Source organism: Salvelinus alpinus, chromosome 20 (genome assembly GCF_045679555.1).
Source record: "Salvelinus alpinus chromosome 20, SLU_Salpinus.1, whole genome shotgun sequence".
Classification (NCBI taxonomy): domain Eukaryota; kingdom Metazoa; phylum Chordata; class Actinopteri; order Salmoniformes; family Salmonidae; genus Salvelinus; species Salvelinus alpinus.
In genome coordinates this window covers 28,741,931-28,765,078 of record NC_092105.1, presented here as the reverse complement: position 1 = coordinate 28,765,078, position 23,148 = coordinate 28,741,931, and the positions used below count along the sequence as shown (strand labels likewise).

The 23,148-nt window shown below is 43.2% G+C and overlaps 1 protein-coding gene across 1 annotated transcript; it reads right to left on the bottom strand.

Moving 5' to 3' along the window:
* Positions 1-80: 80 nt before the first annotated feature.
* On the bottom strand, positions 81-18,820 carry LOC139546635 (uncharacterized). Its single transcript, XM_071355249.1, has 2 exons — positions 17,701-18,820; positions 81-5,321 (listed from the first exon to the last, which is right to left on the bottom strand). Exons 1-2 carry the CDS (start codon positions 18,780-18,782, stop codon positions 5,267-5,269), a joined length of 1,137 nt encoding a protein of 378 aa, XP_071211350.1. The 5' UTR covers positions 18,783-18,820; the 3' UTR covers positions 81-5,266.
* Between the last annotated feature and the right edge of the window lie 4,328 nt (positions 18,821-23,148).

The following is a 23,148-nucleotide window of genomic DNA, read 5'->3' as shown; positions in this document are numbered from 1 at the left end:
TTAAATCCAATATTAATGTGCGTCCATGAAGCTGGCCCTTTATCTTCCTTTTTATCTTAACACAATGTCTTACAACTGCGATTGTTTCATCCTTTATCCACACAACTTCAATGACATTACAGCTTGTTGGGATTTGAGCCAAATATCAGCTGCCCTCTGTCTGAAAACAGACTGACCAATACCAAGGTTAACAGTGGTGACAAGCATGTAGAGAGAGACGACTGTGTGGAAAATATTCAAATTATTGTCAAAGTCTGTACTAAGTCAAATTTTGGAGCTGATGAAATCAGCGACAATCTACAGAGCCCAAAGGAAGTAGAGAATTCCCTGCAGGATCCCAGTGATGGTGACCCTCATCTGACTCTTCAGTCAGGGAGAGGAGAAAGGGCTGCCGCTCTCTTTCATGACAAAGACATGCCTCCTTTGTGTAATAAAATAAAACCAAAATGTATTCATCACATGATTCCTAAACAAGAGGTGTACTTACAGGTCTTTCCTAACAATGCAAAGAGAAAGAAAACTGATAAATAATAGAAAAGTTAAACACATAACTGTTTAGCAGTCATATGGCTTGGAGGAAGATGATGACGGCCCCAGTAGATGATGATTTTGATGTTCCTCTTCACCCAGATGAAGCGCGCCAGCTGGGCTGGGACAATCTGGGTGTAGTAGAAAAAACCTGCCTAACAGAGGTTGAAATGCTGGGGGATAAAGTGTACCCCACTGTCAGAGAAGCAGCAAAGCAGAGCTCCAACTGTTCAGTGAAGGGGAATCAACACAAACATTTCACTGCAATAAGAGAGACCACGTAAACAGTTGTGCAGCAAACCAAGAATCCCAGGAGTATCTTTATAGGATGTTTCAGTCTCTCTCTGCCTCACGGTGGACAGAACAGAAAGCAAAAAACAAGTTGGCCAATATGTTGAGAATAGCGAGAGGCCTATTGACTATGGCAAAAGCCAAGATATCCATTTTGATTTAGGCATGCTGCATGGAATATGTTTGCAGTGTTATCTTCTCTCTCAGATTCCAGGTGCTCAAATGCTGAACACCTCACCAGTGTCAGGGATTTCAGGGTGTCTCACTCAGGCAACAAAAGAACAAAGTAAATGTAGCATAAACTCTTTACATTGCAACTTTTTATTGGGGCCTGCTGGACTACAACAACAATTCTGAAGGGATCTTGTCCAACTCACAGTTTTCTGAGGTATATCTATTACGGAGGCAGGGTATATCGTCCTTCATATCGTTATCAGACGATAATGGCTTAAAAATATAATATCATTACTGAATCACCTGGAATGATTTATCCATCTTTTTAAACTTTTACAAAACTGATAGATGTCCAACTGAAGGAGTTATGATGGAAAAACAAATGAAGTACAGTGTAGCACATGCTGGGATATGGAAAACACCTTAAAATGTACCGTAACCTGTTTTGCATCTCGGATAAAGATGGAAAACACAGGGCCAAGTCAACAAGTAAACAAAATGAAATTAAAAATAAATTAAACCCCTATATTACTCATTTGTAAAATTTTATATAGGTTATCATATAATAGCTACATTATGGGCCAGATGAAATAAAGTGAACTAACTACCACTCTAAAATATTAATCTCTCATGGACAGCAACGAGTAGCTGATGCCATTTTACATGATTTTAGTTTTGGGGTTTTTGATATTACTTTAATGTCATTCAACTGTATTTCATATTTACTGTTGTAGTCTCAGTACCATTCATCTCAGACACCCAGAACTAAAATCTTGCGTAATTGCGTCAGATGCTCAATTAAATTCTGGGGGAGACATGTTAGAAAAGTTACTAACGAGACTAGCAAAGTCTCCAGCTCTCTAAACCGAAACTCTCAACCAGTTTCGGGCAAGTCTGCGGCCAAATGTCCCTTTCCCTTTAGAAATTAGAAAGACGCAAGCACCTGTAATACCATGATTTGTTCAAATCATCAGTGACACAAAACGTTTATACCGGAACAAAGTTCATTGTTAGTCGACAGATGCTACTACCATTTATGTTACTTGTATATGTTCAAGAGAAATTACAGTACCACACAACTTCAATGACCTTACAGCTTGTTGGGCTTTGAGCCAAATATCAGCTGCCCTCTGTCTGAAAACAGACTGACCGATACCAAGGTTAACAGTGGTGCCAAACATGTAGAGAGAGATGACAGTGTAGTAAGTATAATAGTCAAATTTTATAGAGGAGGGGTAATTGTCGCTGAAGAAATTAAGGAAGATCCACAGAGCACAAAGGAAATACAGAATTCCCTGCAGGATCCCAGTGATGGTGACCCTCATCTGATGGTGCAGGCGGGGAGAGGAGAAGGTGCTGCCGCTCTCTTTCATACTCTTCATGTGTCTACGCAGGTAGCACACTGTGACCCAGCTCGACCCCACCATCACACACAGACAAAAAAACATGTAGATCATTTTGGAATAGAAACACACCAGGTCAGTGTAATGCAGTCCATCTGTAGAGCCAGAAACAGTGTCGTTTGTTGATGTGTAAGTGATGTTAACGTTTCCTTCGGTAATGGTGAAATTAACTTCTAATGCCAAGGCAAACAGAAAGAAAACTCTGTCGACAAACAGGCCCCAGTAAATGATGATTTTGATGTTCCTCTTCACCCAGATGAAGAGAGCTCGCTGTGCTGGGACGATCTGGGTGTAGTAGAAGAAATTCAGCCAAACGGAGGTCGACATGCTGGTAAATGCAGCAAACGCTACAAACACATCAACATTCCGGGACTCTTTGCTTTCAGAGAGTAGCCACAAGCATTCCGCCGTGAATAGAGAGACCTGGAAAATTGTGGTGCAGAAAACCAAGAATCCCAGGAGTAACTTCACAGGCTGTTTGAGTCCCTCTCTGCCTCGCGGTGGACAGAAGAGGCAAAAAGCAAAAAACAAGTTTGCCAATATGTTGAGAATAGCCAGAGGCCCGTTGACTATGGTATAAGTCAATTCATCCATCACGATATAGGTAAACGACATTTCTGAAAATCAAGATGTTTATTGTATGTGTACAGGGAGTTACTCTGGGTGCTCAAGTGATGGAAAATAAACCCTGTCAATATCTGAGGGTATGAGGCACCAACAAGGAATACTAATTCAAATACAACATATTTACATTGTAAATATGTAAATGATTGGTCAGCAACAGAAACCAAAAAGGAATATATGAATGTAGCACTGTATAAGCTTCCTCAATGGTTAAAAAATTGCTAATTTGCATTTATTGTGGTATAGATGTGTCTTTATGATATGGACCTGTGGACAGGAATATTCTGGGTGTAGTGTAAAGTAATCATCCACATGGAAGATGAAAGTAGATAAATCGGATCAAATTGTATTTGTCACATGCGCCGAACACAACATCTGTAGACCTTACAGTGAAATACTTACAAGCCCTTAATGCAGTTTAAAAAAATAACAAATTGGGGGGTGGATCGGCTTTAATATTGCGGATAGATTGTTGCTTAAATCGATGTAATTGTCTGCATCATTTCCAATTCCCCATATATTTTTTGGGGTAAAAATATCTACTACATACATACAGTGCCTTGCAGAAGTACTCATCTCCCTTGGCGTTTTTCCTATTTTGTTGCATTACAACCTGTAATTTAAATTGATTTTTGGGGGGGTATTTCATGTAATGGACATACACAAAATAGTCCAAATTGGTGAAGTGAAAATAAAAAAATGACTTGTTTAAAAATATATATATATTTTTAAAAAAGGAAAAAAGTGGTGCGTGCATATGTATTCACCCCCTTTGCTTTGAAGCCCCTAAATAAGATCTGGTGCAACCAATTACCTTACGAAGTCACATAATTAATTAAATAAAGTCCACCTGTGTGCAATCTAAGTGTCACATGATCCTACACATGATCTCAGTATATCACATGATATGTCACGTGATCTCAGTACCTGTTCTGAAAGGCCCCAGAGTCTGCAATGCCACTAAGCAAGGGGTACCACCAAGCAAGCGGCACCATGAAGACCAAGGAGCTCTCCAAACACGTCAGGGACAAAGTTGTGGAGAAGTACAGATCAGGGTCGTGTTATAAAAAATATCTTAAACATTAAATCCATTATTAAAAAATGGAAAGAATATGGCACCACAACAAACCTGCCAAGTGAGGGGCACCGACCGAAACGCACAGACCAGGCAAGGAGGGCATTAAATCAGAGGCAACAAAGAGACCAAAGACAACTCTGAAGGAGCTGCAAAGCTCCACAGCGGAGATTGGAGTATCTGTCCATAGGACCACTTTAAGACATACACTCCACATAGCTGGGCACTATGGAAGAGTGGCCAGAAAAAAGCCATTGCTTAAAGAAAAAAATAAGCAAACACATTTGGTGTTCGCCAAAAGGCATGTGGGGAACTCCCCAAACATATGGAAGAAGGTACTCTGGCCAAATGAGACTAAAATTGAGCTTTTTGGCCATCAAGGAAAACGCTATGTCTGGTGCAAACCCAACACCTCACATCACCCCGAGAAACCATCCCTACAGTGAAGCATAGTGGTGGCAGCATCATGCTGTGGGGATGTTTTTCATGGGCAGGGACTGGGAAACTGGTCAGAATTTAAGGAATGATGTGTGGAACACTCTTTCCATATATAACCATTAACCAATGGATGAGTGGGTGCAGTTACATGTAGTTGGTCTCATAAACTTCTATTGTTTCATAACAAATCCAGCCTAGCTATATGTGTTTTATTTATTTAACCTTTATATAACTAGGCAAGTCAGTTAAGAACAAATTCTTATTTACAATGATGGCCTACCCCGGCCAAACCCGGACGACGCTGGGCCAATTGGGACTACCAATCACGGACAGTTGTGATACAGCCTGGAATCGAACCAGGGTCTGTAGTGACGCCTCTAGCACTGAGATGCAGTACCTTAGACCGCTGTGCCAATCGGGAGAAATACAGTACAACTATACTGTTTAAAAAAAAATTGCACATGAAATATTTAAAATCTACATATATTAACAATAAAAAGTGAAACATTATGAACTGTCTGTCAGTGGCTGTGATGTACCTGTGCCATGGTACAGCCAAGTCGTTTCAGGTGACTGCAGTAAGGGTGTTGTTCTCATCGTTTCCAGCTGGTGGTGGTGATGTACTGGACAGGGCTGAGAATGGGGGTGACGACAGAGCTGCTGCTGTCATCTGTGCTGCTGGTCTTCTCCCTCTCCTCCAAGCGAGGCTCCTGCTGCTCCTCTTCATGACACCTTAGAGCCTCATCCTCACACAGCGGGAACACACGGCTCTCCCATGGGAGTCGAGACTGCAGACCAAGGGAGGTAGGAGGAGGGAGTAAAAAAAAAAAAAAAAAAAACACGTTTATTTAACCACGTAAGCTTGCGACCTGGCCAAGATAAAGCAAAGCAGTGCGACACAAACAAAGTTACACATAGAATCAACAAGCGTACAGTCAATAACACAATAGGAAAAAAAAGTCTATATACAGTGTGTGCAAAACAACAATTTAGGAAATTAACACTGGGGTGATAGATGAGCAGATGGTGATGCACAAGTAGAAATACTGGTGTGCAAAAGAGCAGAAAAGTAAATAAAAAACAATATGGAGATGAGGTAGGTAGATTGGGTGGGATATTTACAGATGGGCTATGTACAGCTGCAGCGATCGGTTAGCTGATGTTTAAAGTTATTGAGGGAAATATAAGTCTCCAGCTTCAGCGATTTTTGCAATTCGTTCCAGTCAATGGCAGCAGAGAACTGGAAGGAAAGGCGGCCAAAGGAGGTGTTGGTTTTGAGGATGACCAGTGAGCTGAGAAGGCAGAGCTTTACCTAGCATAGACTTATAGATGACCTGGAGCCAGTGGGTCTGGCGACGAATATGTAGCGAGGGCCAGCCGACTAGAGCATACAGGTCGCAGTGGTGGGTGGTATAAGGGGCTTTGGTGACAAAACAGATGGCACTGTGATAGCAAACTGGATGTAGTCTGTGTAGAGCATTGGAAGCTATCTTGTAAATGACATCGCCGAAGTCGATTGGTAGGATAGTCAGTTTTACGAGGGTATTTTTGGCGGCGTGAGTGAAGGTGTCTTTGTTGCGAAATAGGAAGCTGATTCTAGATTTAATTTTGGATTGGAGATGTTTAATATGAGTCTGGAAGAAGAGTTTTACAGTCTAGCCAGACACCTAGGTATTTGTAGTTGTCCACATACTCTAAGTCAGAACCGTCCAGAGTAGTGATGCTAGTCGGGCGGGCGGGTGCGGGCAGCGAACGGTTGAAAAGCATGCATTTGGTTTTACTAGCGTTTAAGAGCAGTTGGAGGCCACGGAAGGAGTGTTGTATGGCATTGAAGCTCGTTTGGAGGATAGTTAACACAGTGTCCAAAGAAGGGTAATGAGGGTTACATTAGATGAGGATATTACACGTATCACTTTCAGCAAAAATGACATTGAGATGGTATAATACTGTATTTTCTTCTACCATAAAGGATTTGATTTAAAACCATAATTCACAATAATGCAAGCTGAAGGACGTATGACAAGTACAGTACCAGCCTTTAACAGGCTTCCAGTGAAGTGAGGGTGGTCCCTGTGACTTTCACACCCACACCCTGCGCCCCAGGGAGCATGCAGCCTGTACACCGAATGTGCGACTGAAAGTGGGTACTCTCCGTACCTCCTGACAAGCACCAAGATGACAGACACCACTCCCAGTCTATCATAACCAGACTCTTGACTTCATCAAGCTGTAAAGTACCACTGAGGTAAATTAAATATTCCTGTTCTGCCACCATAGAACCGGTTAAACATTACAGTCTGTCTCTCTCTGTAGGAGTCATGTAGGAACAATATTCACATAATTTATCTGCCAATACTAAGATCTGAAAGTAATTTGGTTAAATTCAGCATCTTCTGTGTGGGTTTTGAATGGTAAGAGATGTAAATGTGCCTTTTAGGGATGTTAACGGTTTACCTTTGATCAGTTAGCCGCCGAAAATGAATTTGACCGATCATGCATCGGTTTATAAAAGGTCAATTAACATAATTTAGTGGAATTAAATTGGCGGGTGTGTATTTTTGTTAGACCGTCATGCATCTCGTTTATCACACACGTACTGCATACTGAGCTTAGTTTGAGTGGAATATCACCTGTCAGGCAGCGAGGTTGGTTGATGCTTTAAGTGAAACCTGTAGGCTAATATAAGCCCAGCCATTGCGCAAAAATTCTTATTACAATTCCAGTGAAAACAGAGTTGGCTAGTCTATTGAACAGAGGAGGATCCCAGCTTTCTATTGATACTATTTTAAAATCAGCATTTCTCTCCTGTTCTACTGGTTTCCATATAAACTTGATTTAGCTGTCCACAAGCTTAAACCACAATCCTAGTCATATGGTAACACTTTACTTGACACCTAGCATCATAACACATTATGACACATTCATAACCATGTCAAGGCATAACATCTGGACTTGTCATAACCTGTCATATGGTCATAACACTGTCATGACATATTTAGACCTGTTGTGACATGTACTGAACAAAATATAAACTTAACATGTAAAGTGTTGGTCCCATGTTTCATGAGCTGAAATAAATGATCTCAGAAATGTTCCATACACACAAAAAGCTTATTTCTCTCAAATTGTGTGCACAAATTTGTTTACAACCCTGTTAGTGAGTATTTATACTTTGCCAAGGTAATACATCCACCTGACAGGTGTGGCATATCAAGAAGCTGATTAATTAAACAGCATGATCATTACACAGGTGCACCTTGTGCTAGGGAAATTTAAAGGCCACTCTAAAATGTGTAGTTGTGTCACAACACGATGCCACAACACGATGCCACAGATATCTCAAGTTTTGAGGGAGCATGCAAATGGCATGCTGACTGCAGGAATGTCCACCAGAGCAGTTGAAGTTGTTTTAGAGAATTTGGCAGTACGTCCAACTGGCCTCTCAACCGCAGAACACTTGTAACCGTGCCAGCCCAGGTCCTCCACATCCGGCTTCTTCACCTGAGAGATCATTTGAGAACAGCCACCCGGACAGTTGATGAAACTGTGGGTTTGCACAACCAAAGAATTTCTGCACCAGCAATCAGAAACAGTCTCAGGGAAGCGCATCTGCATGCTCGTCGTCCTCACCAGAGTCTTGACCTGACTGCAGTTCAGCATCGTAACCTACTTCAGTGGGCAAATGCTCACCTTTGAAGTGTGCTCTTCACGGATGATTCCCGGTTTCAACTGTACCAGGCAGATGGCAGGCAGCGTGTTTGGCATCGTGTGGGCGAGCAGTTTGTTGATGTCAACATTGAACAGAGTTCCCAATGGTGGCGGTGAGGTTATGGTATGAACAGGCATAAGCTACAGACAACGAACACAATTGCATTTTATCAATGGCAATTTGAATGCACAGAGGTACCGTGATGAGATCCTGAGGCCCATTGTTGTGCCATTCATCCACCGCCATCACTTCATGTTTCAGAATGATAATGCAAGGATTCCTGGAATTCCTGGAATCTGAAAATGTCCCAGTTCTTCCATGGTCTGAATACTCACCAGACATTGAGCATGTTTGGGAGCTGTACATAATTCCTGGACAGAGGCTAACGACTGTTTAGTCACAAATTACACTATAATGCCTGGAAATACGATGACATTGCTAAAGTAGTTTAATTTTTAGTAGGAAACAACTTTGCCAGCATTATCATGACGTCAAATGAACTTTAGACAGATGGCAATATTGATAGCTAAAATCCGGTTGTAAGGACTGGTGTCGGAGTGCGAAGTCAGGCGCAGGAAAAACAGAGGATTAAATAACAATGTTCCTTTTAATGAAACACGGCACTTCGGCCACCCCACTAATACACTGGGTGCTCTACGTAAACTGCCTCAGACACGGGGAACGAAAAACAGTCCAGTAAACAAACTCGAACATACATAAACACGTAGTCCGAACAAACACCAAGCTTACACACTAACAATCCCGCACAAAGAAACGGGCGGGCCGGCTGACTGATAAAGCCCAACTAATTAAGCACAAACACAAAACAGGTGTAACCAATAAACACATAAGGAGGGGGAGAAAAGGAGGGGGAGAAAAGGATCAGTGGCAGCTAATAGGCCGGTGACGACGACCGCCGAGCGCCACCCGAACGGGAAGGAGAGCCTGCCTCGGTCGGAGTCGTGACACCGGTGACCTCCCCTCAATCTTAGCTAACATTACACTGCATCTGAAGTCAATCTGGCGACATCAAAATGACAGAAGGTTTAGATAGTAATTATTTGCCTCCTTTTGAATTGAATTGTATTTCCAAGCCACTGTGTTAGAGCCGATTTGGACTTATTTGTATAAAAGACAGAACATACAGAGCTCATTGTACGTTTGGGGAAATATATTAAATATGAATGTATATGATTAAATATTAGGTACGTACCTTTATGATTTATATTTACCTGATTGAGATGTATTAATTTGTTGTTAGTTTATGCCCCCCCCTCCCCTCTTGCCCATTCATTGTACTGTGGTAAGTGTGTTAGGATAAAGGCAGGAAGTTGGGCCTTCGGGGGACAAGTCCTAGCTAGACGCGGGAGCGGTATAGTCTTTTGACCATACAGACAGGTCATATGTATTTTCCATGTCAATTAATCTATGCTTTAAGTTGATTGGAGAATCATTTGTTAGATATAAGAAGAATAAACCTTTTTGTTGCACCATATCCCTGGATCTCATTGAATGTTTTGGCCGTTTGGAAACTTTGAATGTGGACTGTACGCGTACGAAACAACCCCGCTTTCAGGCTAGGGCAGTGGCTATGGTAAAGAGGAAAGGAAGCCACTACAATCAAGTCAAAGGATTCCGTGATGGATTACTATCGGAAGGAAAGCTCCGGTTCGGACACACGGTGGATATTGTTCTATTTGTCATTGCATGCGGACCATAAGGACAACTCGCTTGGAAGGACTCTAGAATTCGCCAGCTGTGAGTAACCACTGCGAATGAATGAGCTGCCCTGATCAATGCGATCGTTTGATCATGCATATTATGGAAGCGCAAATATGCTTATAATTGGAACGTTTGATAAACTTGGGAATGGAATTCAAAACAATTAAGAAGTTTAAGTTTGGGAAGCACTGAGATCCAATGCACAATGTAGCCTAATCATATATCTAATATTTGGCCTAACATGGAAATGCAATGCATCAACGGAACGCAACTAAAGGATCTAAATATACTGCCTGTTTAAACTTCATTAAAGGGGACAACACTTATAATGGGATGAAATGTTTAAAACGCATCTAAAATGCAGAACTTGCACATGTTCAATTAAAAAATGGGTTAATATGCTGAAATGGATGACTGTTTTAAAGCATTAAAGGTCTAACGGGGCATTGCGTTTAACAATCAAACCAACAACTGTGTCATTGTAAATTGAGTGAACTAAAAGGGAATGATGGCGGATTAAATCCCAAATAAGACCCCACTGGAGAGGGCAGAGGAGCATCTAAATTCACTCTATGCAGCCCGGAGAGGCAAACTTGGTGTGTACACGCAAAATGAATGAAATAAAAGTCCTTCTTGTTGATGGAGGAAACATTGAAACTGTGAATGAGGGTCTTGAAGCATTTGATGCTGTTCTCAATGACTAAGAATGCTCATAAATCTGTGCTAGAGCTGGTCACAGAAGAGGAACAGGAACAGGAGAGCAGTAACTATTATCACCCAAGAATGAGGACTTATGAACATTTCCTGAAAGAGTTGGAAATATGGAAAAAAGCTTAAGTTGAGCCACAAATGCTCATTGAACCACACGACAGCATTTCCAATGTGTCAAAAATATAAAGGAAAACAAAGTATTCTGAGACGGCCTCCGCAGTGTCCTCTGCATGCCTAAAAGCTGATGCAGAACGAGCAGCTCTACTAGCTCGCCAAGCATCATTACAGGACATGCATTGGAACTGGAGAAAGCTCAACTGGAACAATAGAAAGCTTAACTGAATGTTAGGATGGAAAAAATTGCATTGGAAACAGACATAGCAGCATATAATGCCAAACTGAAGGTCCTGGAGAGTGTTGAGTCAACTTCTCAATCCCATGCTGTGGCAGCCCACTTACTAAGCCAAGAAGATGGAATGAACTAGAGGTCGACCGATTAATCAGGGCCGATTAAGTTTTCATAACAATCGGAAATCGGTCTTTTTGGACACCAATTTTTTTTTTTACAACTTTATTTAACTAGGCAACTCAGTTAAGAACACATTCTTATTTTCAATGACGGCCTAAGAACGGTGGGTTAACTTCTTGGAACTATAGGGGGTGCTGTTCCGCATTAGCATATTTGGGTCTCCAAATTAAACTGCCTCGTGCTAAATTGTTATTGTTATTGTTATTGTTATTATTGGATAGAAAACACTTTCTAGTTTCTATAGAAGTTGGAATTTTGTCTCTGAGTGGTACAGAACAATATCTACAGCACTTTTCATGACAGGGGTCAGATTTCAGAAATTTTTACCCCTGATCTGGAGTCTGTTTTTAAGGCGACAGTGAATGCTATGAAGAAACCGACACTGCCTACGTCTTCCTCTGGGTGTCTGTACGTCATCACGTTTTGAATGGAATCGATTGCACAATCACAGCCATTATAAAAGACCAAAATGTATAGGGACCTCCCTTTCTCGTCGCGCGCCTGAAGCGTGAAGGACATCGGACTTGCCTCGTTCCAAATCGTTGTCTAACCAGCAATATTTCTCCGGTCATGTTTTCAGTCGTTATAGTTGTTAAAAACATCATAATGTAGTTAATTTGAACCGTTTTATAGCAATTTATATCCGTTTAGTGCGACTTTGAGGAATTTCTTTGTTGTGCACTCTGAAACTTTGGACACGTTTTGTGGTCCCGTTCGATCGTTAGTGGATATTTCGAAGGACAGAGGACATCTATCGACCAAAAGAAGATTACAACATAGAAAGGATACATTGCCCAAGAATCTGATGGAAGAACAGCTCAAAGTAAGCAATATTTAATATGATAAATCGTTGTTCTGTCGAAATATTTTAAACGCATATTTCGCCATTTTGTTTGTTATCGCGTCACTTGGCGAACCCTGTATTGAAAAGTAAGGATAATTTTAAAAATGTAAGTCAGCGGTTGCATTAAGAACTAATTTGTCTTTCGAATCCTGTCAACCCTGTATTTTTTAGTCAAGTATATGATTAGCTTTCAATTAAACTAGATCACTCTGATAGATGACGTCAGACATATTGAGGCTTGATTTCCTAGTATTTTTATTGTGTAACCACGGTTTTGTATGGCTAAATATGCACCTTTTCGAACAAACTGTATATGTATGTTGTAAAATGATGTTACAGGAGTGTCATCGGAAGAATTCTGAGAAGGTTAGTGAAAAAATTAATATATTTTGGCGGTGATTACGTTATAGCGCTCTTTGGCTGGAATCGATGCTCTGGTAACGTTTGCACATGTGGTATGCTAACTTATCGATTTATTGTGTTTTCGCTGAAAAACGCTTAGAAAATCTGAAATATGGTCTGAAATCACAAGAACTGGGTCTTTCCATTGCTATGCTTTGTCTATTTTTATGAAATGTTTTATGATGAGTAAATTGGTCATACACGTTGCTCTATCTAGTAATTCTAGTCGATTTGTGATGGTCGGTGCAATTGTAAACTGTGATTTCTACCTGAAATATGCACTTTTTTCTAACAAAACCTATCCTATACCATAAATATGTTATCAGACTGTCATCTGAAGAGGTTTTTTCTTGGTTAGTGGCTATCAATATCTTAGTTTAGCCGAATTGGTGATAGCACCTGAAGGAGTAAGAAACTGATGGAGTTAGAAAAGTGGTGTATTTTGCTAACGTGTTTAGCTAATAGATTTACATATTTTGTCTTCCCTGTAAAACATTTTAAAAATCTGAAATGGTGGCTTTATTCACAAGATCTGTATCTTTCATCTGGTGTCTTGGACTTGTGATTTAATGATATTTAGATGCTACTATTTACTTGTGAAGCTATGCTAGCTATGCTAATCAGTGTGTGGGGGGTGGGGGGTGCTCCCGGATCCGGGTTTCTGAGGCAGTAGAGGTTAACTGCCTTGTTCAGGGGCAGAACGACAGATTTTTACCTTGTCAGCTCGGGGATTCAATCTTGCAACCTTACGGTTAACTAGTCCAACGCTCTAACCACCTGCCTTACATTGCACTCCACGAGGAGCCTGCCTGTTATGTGAATGCAGTAAGAAGCCAAGGTAAGTTGCTAGCTAGCATTTAACTTAACTTATAAAAAAACAATCAATCATAATCACTAGTTTACTACACATGGTTGATGATATTACTAGTTTATCTAGCATGTCCTGCGTTGCATATAATCGATGCTGTGCGCATTCGCGAAAAAGGAGTGTCGTTGCTCCAACTTGTACCTAACCATAAACATCAATGCCTTTTTTAAAACCAATACACAAGTATATATTTTTAAACCTGCATATTTAGTTAATATTGCCTGCTAACATGAATTTCTTATAACTAGGGAAATTGTGTCACTTCTCTTGCAACAGAGTCAGGGTATATGCAGCAGTTTGGGCCGCCTGGCTCATTGCCAACTGTGTGAAGACTATTTCTTCCTAACAAAGACAGCCAACTTCGCCAAACGGGGGATGATTTAACAAAAGCGCATTTGCGAAAAAAGCACAATCGTTGCACGACTGTACTTAACCATAAACATCAATGCCTTTCTTAAAATCAATACACAGAAGTATATATTTTTAAACCTGCATATTTAGCTAAAAGAAATCCAGGTTAGCAGGCAATATTAACCAGGTGAAATTGTGTCACTTCTCTTGCGTTCATTGCACGCAGAGTCAGGGTATATGCAACAGTTTCGGCCGCCTGGCTCATGGCGAACTAAATCTCCAGAATTTTACGTAATTATGACATAACATTGAAGGTTGTGCAATGTAACAGGAATATTTAAACTTATGGATGCCACCCGTTAGTTAAAATACGTAACGGTTCCGTATTTCACTGAAAGAATAAACGTTTTGTTTTCGAAATGATAGTTTCCGGATTCGACCATATTAATGACCAAAGGCTCGTATTTCTGTGTGTTATTATGTTATAATTAAGTCTATGATTTGATATTTGATAGAGCAGTCTGACTGAACGATGGTAGGCAGCAGCAGGCTCGTACGCATTCATTCAAACAGCACTTTCGTGCGTTTTGCCAGCAGCTCTTCGCAATGCTTCAAGCATTGAGCTGTTTATGACTTCAAGCCTATCAACTGCAGAGATTAGGCTGGTGTAACCGATGTGAAATGGCTAGCTAGTTAGCGGGGTGCGCACTAATAGCTTTTCAATCAGTGACATCCCTCGCTCTGAGACTTGGGGTAGTTGTTCCCCTTGCTCTGCAAGAGCCGCAGCTTTTGTGGAGCGATGGGTAACGATGCTTCAAGGGTGGCTGTTGTCGATGTGTTCCTGGTTCGAGCCCAGGTAGGGGCGAGGAGAGGGACGGAAGCTATACTGTTACACTGGCAATACTAAAGTGCCTATAAGAACATCCAATAGTCAAAGGTATATGAAATACAAATGGCATAGAGAGAAATAGTCCTATAATTCCTATAATAACTACAACTTAAAACTTCTTACCTGGGAATATTGAAGACTCATGTTAAAAGGAACCACCAGCTTTTATGTTCTCATGTTCTGAGCAAGGTACTTAAACGTTAGGTTTTTTTACATGGCACATATTGCACTTTTACTTTCTTCTCCATGTTACAAATCCAATGGTGAAATGAAGGAGTCAGGTGCAGAGAGCAGGGAGTTCCGAGCAAGTGGAATTTATTATTTCAATCAGAAATAATCAAATGAGACGGCTACGCCACACAACAAAGGACGCGTCAAAAATACAGTCCAACATATATAGGACAGAATCCACTATCAAAATCACCACCACCAAAAAACAGAATAACAAGCCCGCACAAAACCCAGCGGGCTTACTTCCCTTAAATAACCAACCCACAAAACTAAACTCAAAACAGGTGCACCCAATCAGCCCAAACTAACAGAAACAAAAGGAAAAGAAATCGATGGCAGCTAGTAGGCCGGTGACGACGACCGCCGAGCGCCGCCCGAACAGGAAGAGGCACCATCTTCGGCGGGACTCGTGACACTCCAACACTTTGTTTTTGCATTATTTGAACCAAATTGAACATGATTCATTATTTATTTGAGGCTAAATTGATTTTATTGATGTATTATATTAAGTTAAAATAAGTGTTCATCCAGTATTGTAGTAATTGTCATTATTACAAATAAAAATTGTCCGACAAATCGGTATTGGCTTTTTTTGGTCCTCCAATAATCGGTATCGGTGTTGAAAAATCATAATCGGTCGACCTCTACTTACAAGCCCTTACCAACAATGTAGTTAAGAAAAAACCTAAAAAAGTAAGAATAACAAATAATTAAAGAGCAGCAGTAAATAACTTCCCTGTTTAAATGTGTGCGACACTGTGTCCTAGCTAACCTGCTAGTTAGCGACACCGTGTGCCAGTTACCTAACTAGCAGGTTAGCTAGGACAGTGTCGCACACACATAAACAGGTGTCACCTCTGCCTGCTCTGTACCGGCGTCCTCTGTAGGACTAGCTAGCACAGTGTCCTTCGCTCCCGCCTGCCCTCGCCGTTGTTAGCTGAACTGTGGGAAAACAGTGCCCGACAGTGGAGGATGAAAGCCACTGTCTACCATTTTCACCATCACCTCTTCTTGTGGGGTTTATCGCCAGTTGGCATCCAACGTTATGGTACCTACTGTACTGGAGCACCGCCTCCTCCCACCTGTCTTAGCTTAAGAAATTGACCAATAGAAGTACACTATATAAACAAAGTATGTTGACACCCTTTCAAATTAGTGGATTACCCGTTGGGGACAGGTGTATAAAATCGAGGACACAGCCATTTACTTTCCACAGACAAACTTTGACAGCAGAATGGCCTTACTGAAGAGCTGTAACTTTCAATGTGGCACCTTCATAAAATGCCACTTTCCCAACAAGTCAGTTCATCACATTTCTGCTCCGCTACAGCTGCTCCGGTCAACTGTAAGTGCTGTTATGGTGAAGTAGAAACGTCTTGGACAACAACAGCTCAGCCGTGAAATAGGAGCCTATACAAGCTCACAGAGCGGGACCGTTGAGTGCAGAAGCGCGTAGCCAGCAAAAATAGTCTGTCCTCCATTGCAACACTCACTACCGAGTTCTAAACTGCCTCTGGAAACAATGTCAGCACAAAAACAGTTCGTCGGTAGCTTCATGAAATGGGTTTCCATGGACGAGCAGCCGCGCACACAAGCCTAAGATCACCATGTGCAATGCCAAGCATTGGCTGGAGTGGTGTAAAGCTCGTCGCCATTGAACTCTGGAGCAGTGGAAATGCATTCTCTAGAGTGATAAATCACACTTCACCATTTGGCAGTCCAAAAGACAAATCTGGGTTTGGCGGATACAATGAGAACGCTACCTGCCCCAATGCATAGTGCCAACTGTAAAGTTTGGTGAAGGAGGAATAATGGTCTGGGGCTGTTTTTAATGGTTCTGGCTAGGCCCCTTAGTTCCAGTGAAGGGCAATCAACGCTACAGCATACAATGACATTCTAGACAATTCTGTGCTTCCAACTTTGTGGCAACAATTATAGGAAGGCTCTTTCCTGTTTCAGCATGACAATGCCCCCGTGCACAAAGCGAGGTCCATACAGAAATAATTTGTTGAGATCGGTGTGGAAGAGCCCTAACCTTAACCCAATCGAACACCGTTGGGATGAATTGGAATGCCGACTGCAAGCCTAATCGCCCAACATCAGTGTCTGACCTCACTAATGCTCGTGGCTGAATGGAAGCAAGTCCCCGCAGCAATGTTCCAACACCTAGCGGAAAGCCTTCCCAGAAGAGTGGAGGCTAATGCCCATGATTTTGGAATGAGATGTTCAACGAGCAGGTGTCCACCTACTTTTGATCACGTAGCGTATGTTAACACTATATAAAAGTCATGGCAAAATGAGTAGAATTGCCTGGAATTTGGTATAACATTGCAAACGTTTCTCTGTGTTCATGGCAAAATGTGTAGAATTGCAGGAATTTAACTTTAAACTAACATTTAAAGACAGGGCCAGTAAAACCAAATCCCGCTTAGGCCAGGGTCGGCCATGGCTACTGGTAAAATGCATTTAGTTAAGCCAGTTTAACTGCACAAATCAGTTGACTGCATGTGTGGGTATGGATGTGGGTACGCAGACCAGCGAGCCACTGCGGCCTCTCATGATGATTTCCAATTTTTTTTGTGTGGCCCCAACACCCATCAAAGTTGCCCATCCCTGACTTAGAACATCAAATGCTGTTGACTTTCTATAAAAAATATATATATATATTTTGAGAGCGAAAACCTGAAAAACCTGAAACCTGGAAGAAACCAAATCAGGCAAAAAATAAAACTTTTATAGGGCCCTAAGTTTAGCCTATGGCAATGTTTTTGCATCCGAGTGAAGCCTGAAATAGAAAACTATCATTCTTACTCAACTGAACAACAATTTGTTAATTAATCATGAGAAACAACTCTACAACATTATAATTACAGCATATTACCAGAATGTCTCTCTCGCTGTCTCTACTCACACTGGTCGAGACCTGGTCCCCCATTTCTGCTCAGGCTCCAATTCTTCACCTGAGCTGCTCTCTGTGACATCAGAGTCTACAGCCTCATGCACTGTGCGCAGCACAGCCTGGGCATAGCTGGCAAACTCCTGGATGTCTTTAGAAGAGGATGGGACTGAGAAGGTTTGCAGTAGGGCAGGCGCCTGGGTCCTGTGGCTCTGTGTACCTGTCGGTCTCTGCCCCATGGCTGGATCAAAGGGTTTGGTGTCAGCTGGGGGTGAGGGGGGACCCGGGGTCTCCCTGCCCTGCCTCTTCTTTAGACCCTCCAGCTGGAGGCTGCAGTGGCTAGAAAGGTGGTCCTCTAGCAGAGCCTGGAGTCTCCTCTGGATCCGCCCAGCCTGTCCTAACAGGGCTGCTTGTTGGGAGAGATACCACTGGGTCTGCTCTCTCACTGCCTCCTCCACCATTGCAGTCACAGGCTGCTCCTGGCCTTGGCTCCTAGTCCTTTTGGTCCATGGCTGGGCTAGAGCTGTGTCTGTGCTGATGGTGCCCCCTTCCTGCCTCGCTATGCCGGGTGTGGGGACAGCAGAGTTGTACTGGGACATGAGATCCCCCTGGCAGTGTTTTGTAGGTGACTGGGGGATATCATAGCCATCTGGTCCTTGGCCACTGTGCTGACACCGCTGCTGAACCACACCGTGGCTATTGTGTTCAGTGACGGGAACAAAATACATGTCTTGTGCACTTGGACAGGCCGCCAGGGAATTCTTCAGGTTTTTGTTGAGGAACAGGAGGTTGCACAAGGAACCAGGGCTGGAGAGAAGCACTGTGTTGTACTGTTCAGCCGAGGCCCGTAGCAGAGGGGACAGGAGTGACTCTGAAACCTCAAGGGGACTCGTGCCAGAGCAAAAAGTGTCCAGACAGGGCGGAGAGGAGAGGTTGAGCCACACCCTCTGAGCATAGCTGCCCTCCTTCAGGTTCAACTGAGGATCACACTCCATGTTGAGCATTGCCCCATCTGCATCCATGTTGTTGAGGGCGAGAGTGGTCGCCAAGTGGATTCCGTGGGCGTCTTTGGAGAGCTTGGTCAGGGCTGGGGCCATTCCCTCTTCTCCGTCACACCAGAGGATGTCAGATCGGCCTCAGACTTTCCCCAGAACAAATAATAAAAACACTATCAGCACTTCATCCTCCAAACTGAAAATCAACTAGATATACTAAAAACAGCAAATTATGGGTAGAAAAACATCCAGGTAGTTGGATACATTAGCTTACCTATAGAGAGAACGACGAAGACAGAAACAAAACAAACCACTAGTAGTTGGCACTGTCACTATTAGCTATCTAACTGCACTGTTAGTTTACGTCATGGGTGGCAGTGGCTCAAACAAGTCAATGAACTGACAAGGTGGAAACTGATTACATTTACAATTGTCTTACTGCAGAGACATCCAACCTAATCGATTTATTTAGCTAAGTTACATAAATAGCTAGTACCAAACAACAAGGCCGTTGGCAGGCATAAATCAAATAAGTTTCACAGCTTTCTGGAACACACAAATAGCTTATAGACCATCTTCTTTCTACGTTACTCACCTTGAATGAAAATCGACAGGATCCACGGAAAAAAATATTCTTGAAGCCTTGGTTTGTGTTGTGACAAGCTAAGCTTTTCCCCTCATTTGACACACAAACCGGTAACTGTTAACGTATGGCTAGATAGTTTATCAGAAGATCTTTCGGTTGACAGTCCTTTCTCCGCGGTCCTATTTCCATTCCAACTGCCATAGATCCGCAGCTGCTCTGTGTTTGACATTGAGTAGTTGCCTGAGTGAGTGAGGGTTGGGGGGCAAGTCTATGCAAATATCATGCCATCCAGGACCAATAATATTCAGTCGCAGGAGATCGTTGGAACTGTTTTTACTTTCTAGTTTTATCCAATGATTGTATCACAGTTTCGGTTCAAATCCTCGATTCTTTCATATACTAGCCCTGTGGTTCCCAAACTGTGGGCCGGGACCCACTTGTAGGTCGCCGCCAATGGTGTGGTCTAGTGGTTTAAAAAAAATGGTGGATAAACTCTGATCCCTGGTTGGGTGGTGAAAATGAAATGCTCCCTATAATTTGAATGTGTTTTTCTGCAAAAGGTGGGTAAACTGTCAAGCAAAACAAAAGTGGGTGAACTGGTTTTCTAGTGTTTACCCTCCACTACACCACTGGTTGCAGCGGCAGGGGTCCAGGTGGGTTGCAGGATGCCATTTAAAATAAAACAATTCAATGTATTTTTGAGATGGAAAAACGCTTTCAGTGTAAACTTAAACGATTAAACCATATATAAAGTATTTTGAAAATAAAATGGGATTTAAATATTTTTTTTTATAATAGCCTATAATAACTTGAGAACTTACAATCAACAAAAGAAAAGCTAGAAAATCATACCCACATTGATTTTGTTATGTTTGAGCATAAGAACACAGTATTAGTCATGTCAAAATGCATAGAAATGCAGGAAATATACAGTACTAGTTAAAAGATTGGACACACCAAGTAATTCAAGGGTTTTTCATTATTTTTACTTTTTTCTACAATGTAGAATAATAGTTAAGACATCAAAACTATGAAATAACACATTGAATCATGTAGTAACCTTCTTCTGTATACCACCCCTACCTTGTCACAACACAACTGATTGGCTCAAACGCATTAAGAAGGAAAGACATTCCACAAATTAACTTTTAACAAGGCACACCTATTAATGCTTTCCAGGTGACTACGTTATGAAGCTAGATGAGAGAATGCCAAGAGTGTGCAAAGCTGTCATCAAGGCAAAGGGTGGCTACTTTGAAGAATTTATTTGTTTAACACCTTTTGGGTTACTAAATGATTCCATATGTGTTATGTCATAGTGTTGATGTCTTCACTGTTGTTCTACAATGTAGAAAATAGTAAAAATAAAGAAAAACCCTTGAATGAGTAGGTGTCCAAACTTTTGACTGGTACTGTACGTGCAGAATTCCCTCTTAGCTCAAGGGCAAATGTATAGAATAGCAGGAAATTGGCTTTAAAATGGAAAAATAGTATTTTCAAGTTTTATTGTCACATGCACAAGTACCATGTGTTTGATGCCATTTCATTTTCTCCGTTCCAGCCATTATTTTGAGCCGTCCTCCCTAAGCAGCCTCCACTGGTTCCAATACCATATTTACAATGTGCAGGGATACTGGAGTGATGGAGGTAGATATGTATAGGGGTAAGGTGACTAGGCAACAGGATATTAGATAAACAGTAGCAGCAGCTTGTACAGCATGTGAGTGGTTGTCTGTGTGTGTAGAGTCTGTATAAATGTATGTGTATATTATGTGTGAGTGAGCAGACGATGGAGTGGGTGTGTGAGTGTGTAGGGCCCTGTGAATGTGCATAGAGACAGTGCAAAACTAAAAAGGTCAATAAAGATTAACTCAGATAGTCCGTGTAGATATTTTATTTGCAATTTATCAGTCTTATTGCTTGGGGATAGAAGCTGTTCAAGAGCCTCTTGGTCTCAGACTTGATGCACCCGGTACCGCTTGCCATGCAGAAGCAGAGAGAATAGTCTATTCCTTTTTGAGGATTTGAAATGCCACGCCTTCTTCACGACTGTACGTTTGTGTTTGGACCATTTTAAGCCTTTAAGAGATGTTCAGACCCAGAGTGTCACGATCGTCGTATTGTGGAAGAGAAGAGGACCAAGGCGCAGCGTGATATCTATACACCTTCCTTTTTAATGAAGATGAAACGAACAACACTTTACACACTAAACAAAAAACAACAAACCGACGAACGTGAAGCTATACAAACACTAAGTGCAGACCCTGGCAACTTACACATAGACAATCACCCACAAACTACCTAATGACTATGGCTGCCTAAATATGGCTCCCAATACAGACAACGATAGACAGCTGTCTCTAATTGAGAACCAATCTAGGCAACCATAGACATACATACACCTAGACTAAACACTGCCCCATAAACATACAAAAAACCCTAGACAATACAAAACACATACATCCCCCATGTCACACCCTGGCCTAACTAAAATAATAAAGAAAACAAAAATAACTAAGACCAGGGCGTGACAGTACCCCCCCCCCCCCAAAGGTGCGGACTCCGGCCGCAAAACCTGACATAGAAGGGGAGGGTCCGGGTGGGCCTTCTTACGGCGGCGGCTCAGGTGCGGGACGTGGATCCCACTCCACCATAGTCAATACCCGCTTTGGTGGCGCCTCTGGAGCGAGGACCATTACAGCGAGTCCCGGACTGAAGACCATCCTAGAGGGCGCCACTGGACGGAGGAGCAGCTCCGGACTGAGGGGCAGCTCCGGACTGAGGGGCAGCTCCGGACTGAGGGGCGGCTCTGGCGGCTCCTGACTGACGGACGGCTCTAGCGGCTCCTGACTGACGTACGGCTCTAGCGGCTCAGGACAGACGGGCGGCTTTGACGGCTCAGGACAGACAGGCGGCTCAGACGGCGCTGGGCAGACGGGCAGCGCAGGCGGCGCTGGGCAGACGGACAGCTCAGATGGCGCTTGGCAGACGGGCAGGGCAGGTGGCGCTGGGCAGATGGGTAGCTCAGACGGCGCTGGGCAGCGCTGGTACCGGCGCTGGTACCGGGCTAAGGACACGCACCTCAAGGCTAGTGTGGGGAGCAGCAACAGGGCGCACAGGGCTCTGGAGACGCACAGGAGGCTTGGTGCGTGGTGCCGGAACTGGTGGTACCGGGCTGGAGACACGCACCACAGGGCGAGTGCGTGGAGGAGGAACAGGGCTCTGGAGACGAACTGGAAGCCTGGTGCGTGGTGTAGGCACTCGTGGTACTGGGCTGGGGCGAGGAGGTGGCGCCAGATATACCGGACCGTGAAGGCGTACTGGCTCCCTTGAGCACCGAGCCTGCCCAACCTTACCTGGTTGAATGCTCCCCGTAGCCCGACTGTGCTGGCGAACCGGGGACACCATGCGTAAGGCTGGTGCCATGTACACCGGACCGAGGAGACGCACTGGAGACCAGATGCGTTGAGCCGGCTTCATGGCACCTGGCTCAATGCCCACTCTAGCCCGGCCGATACGTGGCGCTGGGATGTACCGCACCGGGCTATGCACACGTACAGGAGACACCGTGCCCTCTTCCGCATAACACGGTGTCTGCCCGTTCTCTCGCTCTCCACGGTAAGCCCGGGAAGTTGGCGCAGGTCTCCTACCTGACTTCGCCACACTCCCATTTAGCCCCCCCCCCCCCCCATTTTTGGGGCTGACTCTCGGGCTTCCAGCCTCGCTTCCGTGCTGCCTCCTCATACCACCGCCTCTCGGCTTTAGCTGCCTCCAGCTCTTCACGAGGGCGGCGATATTCTCCAGGTTGTGCCCAGGGTCCTCCGCTGTCCAGAATTTCCTCCCAATTCCATGAGTCCTGCGATCTCTGCTGCTGCTTTTTCC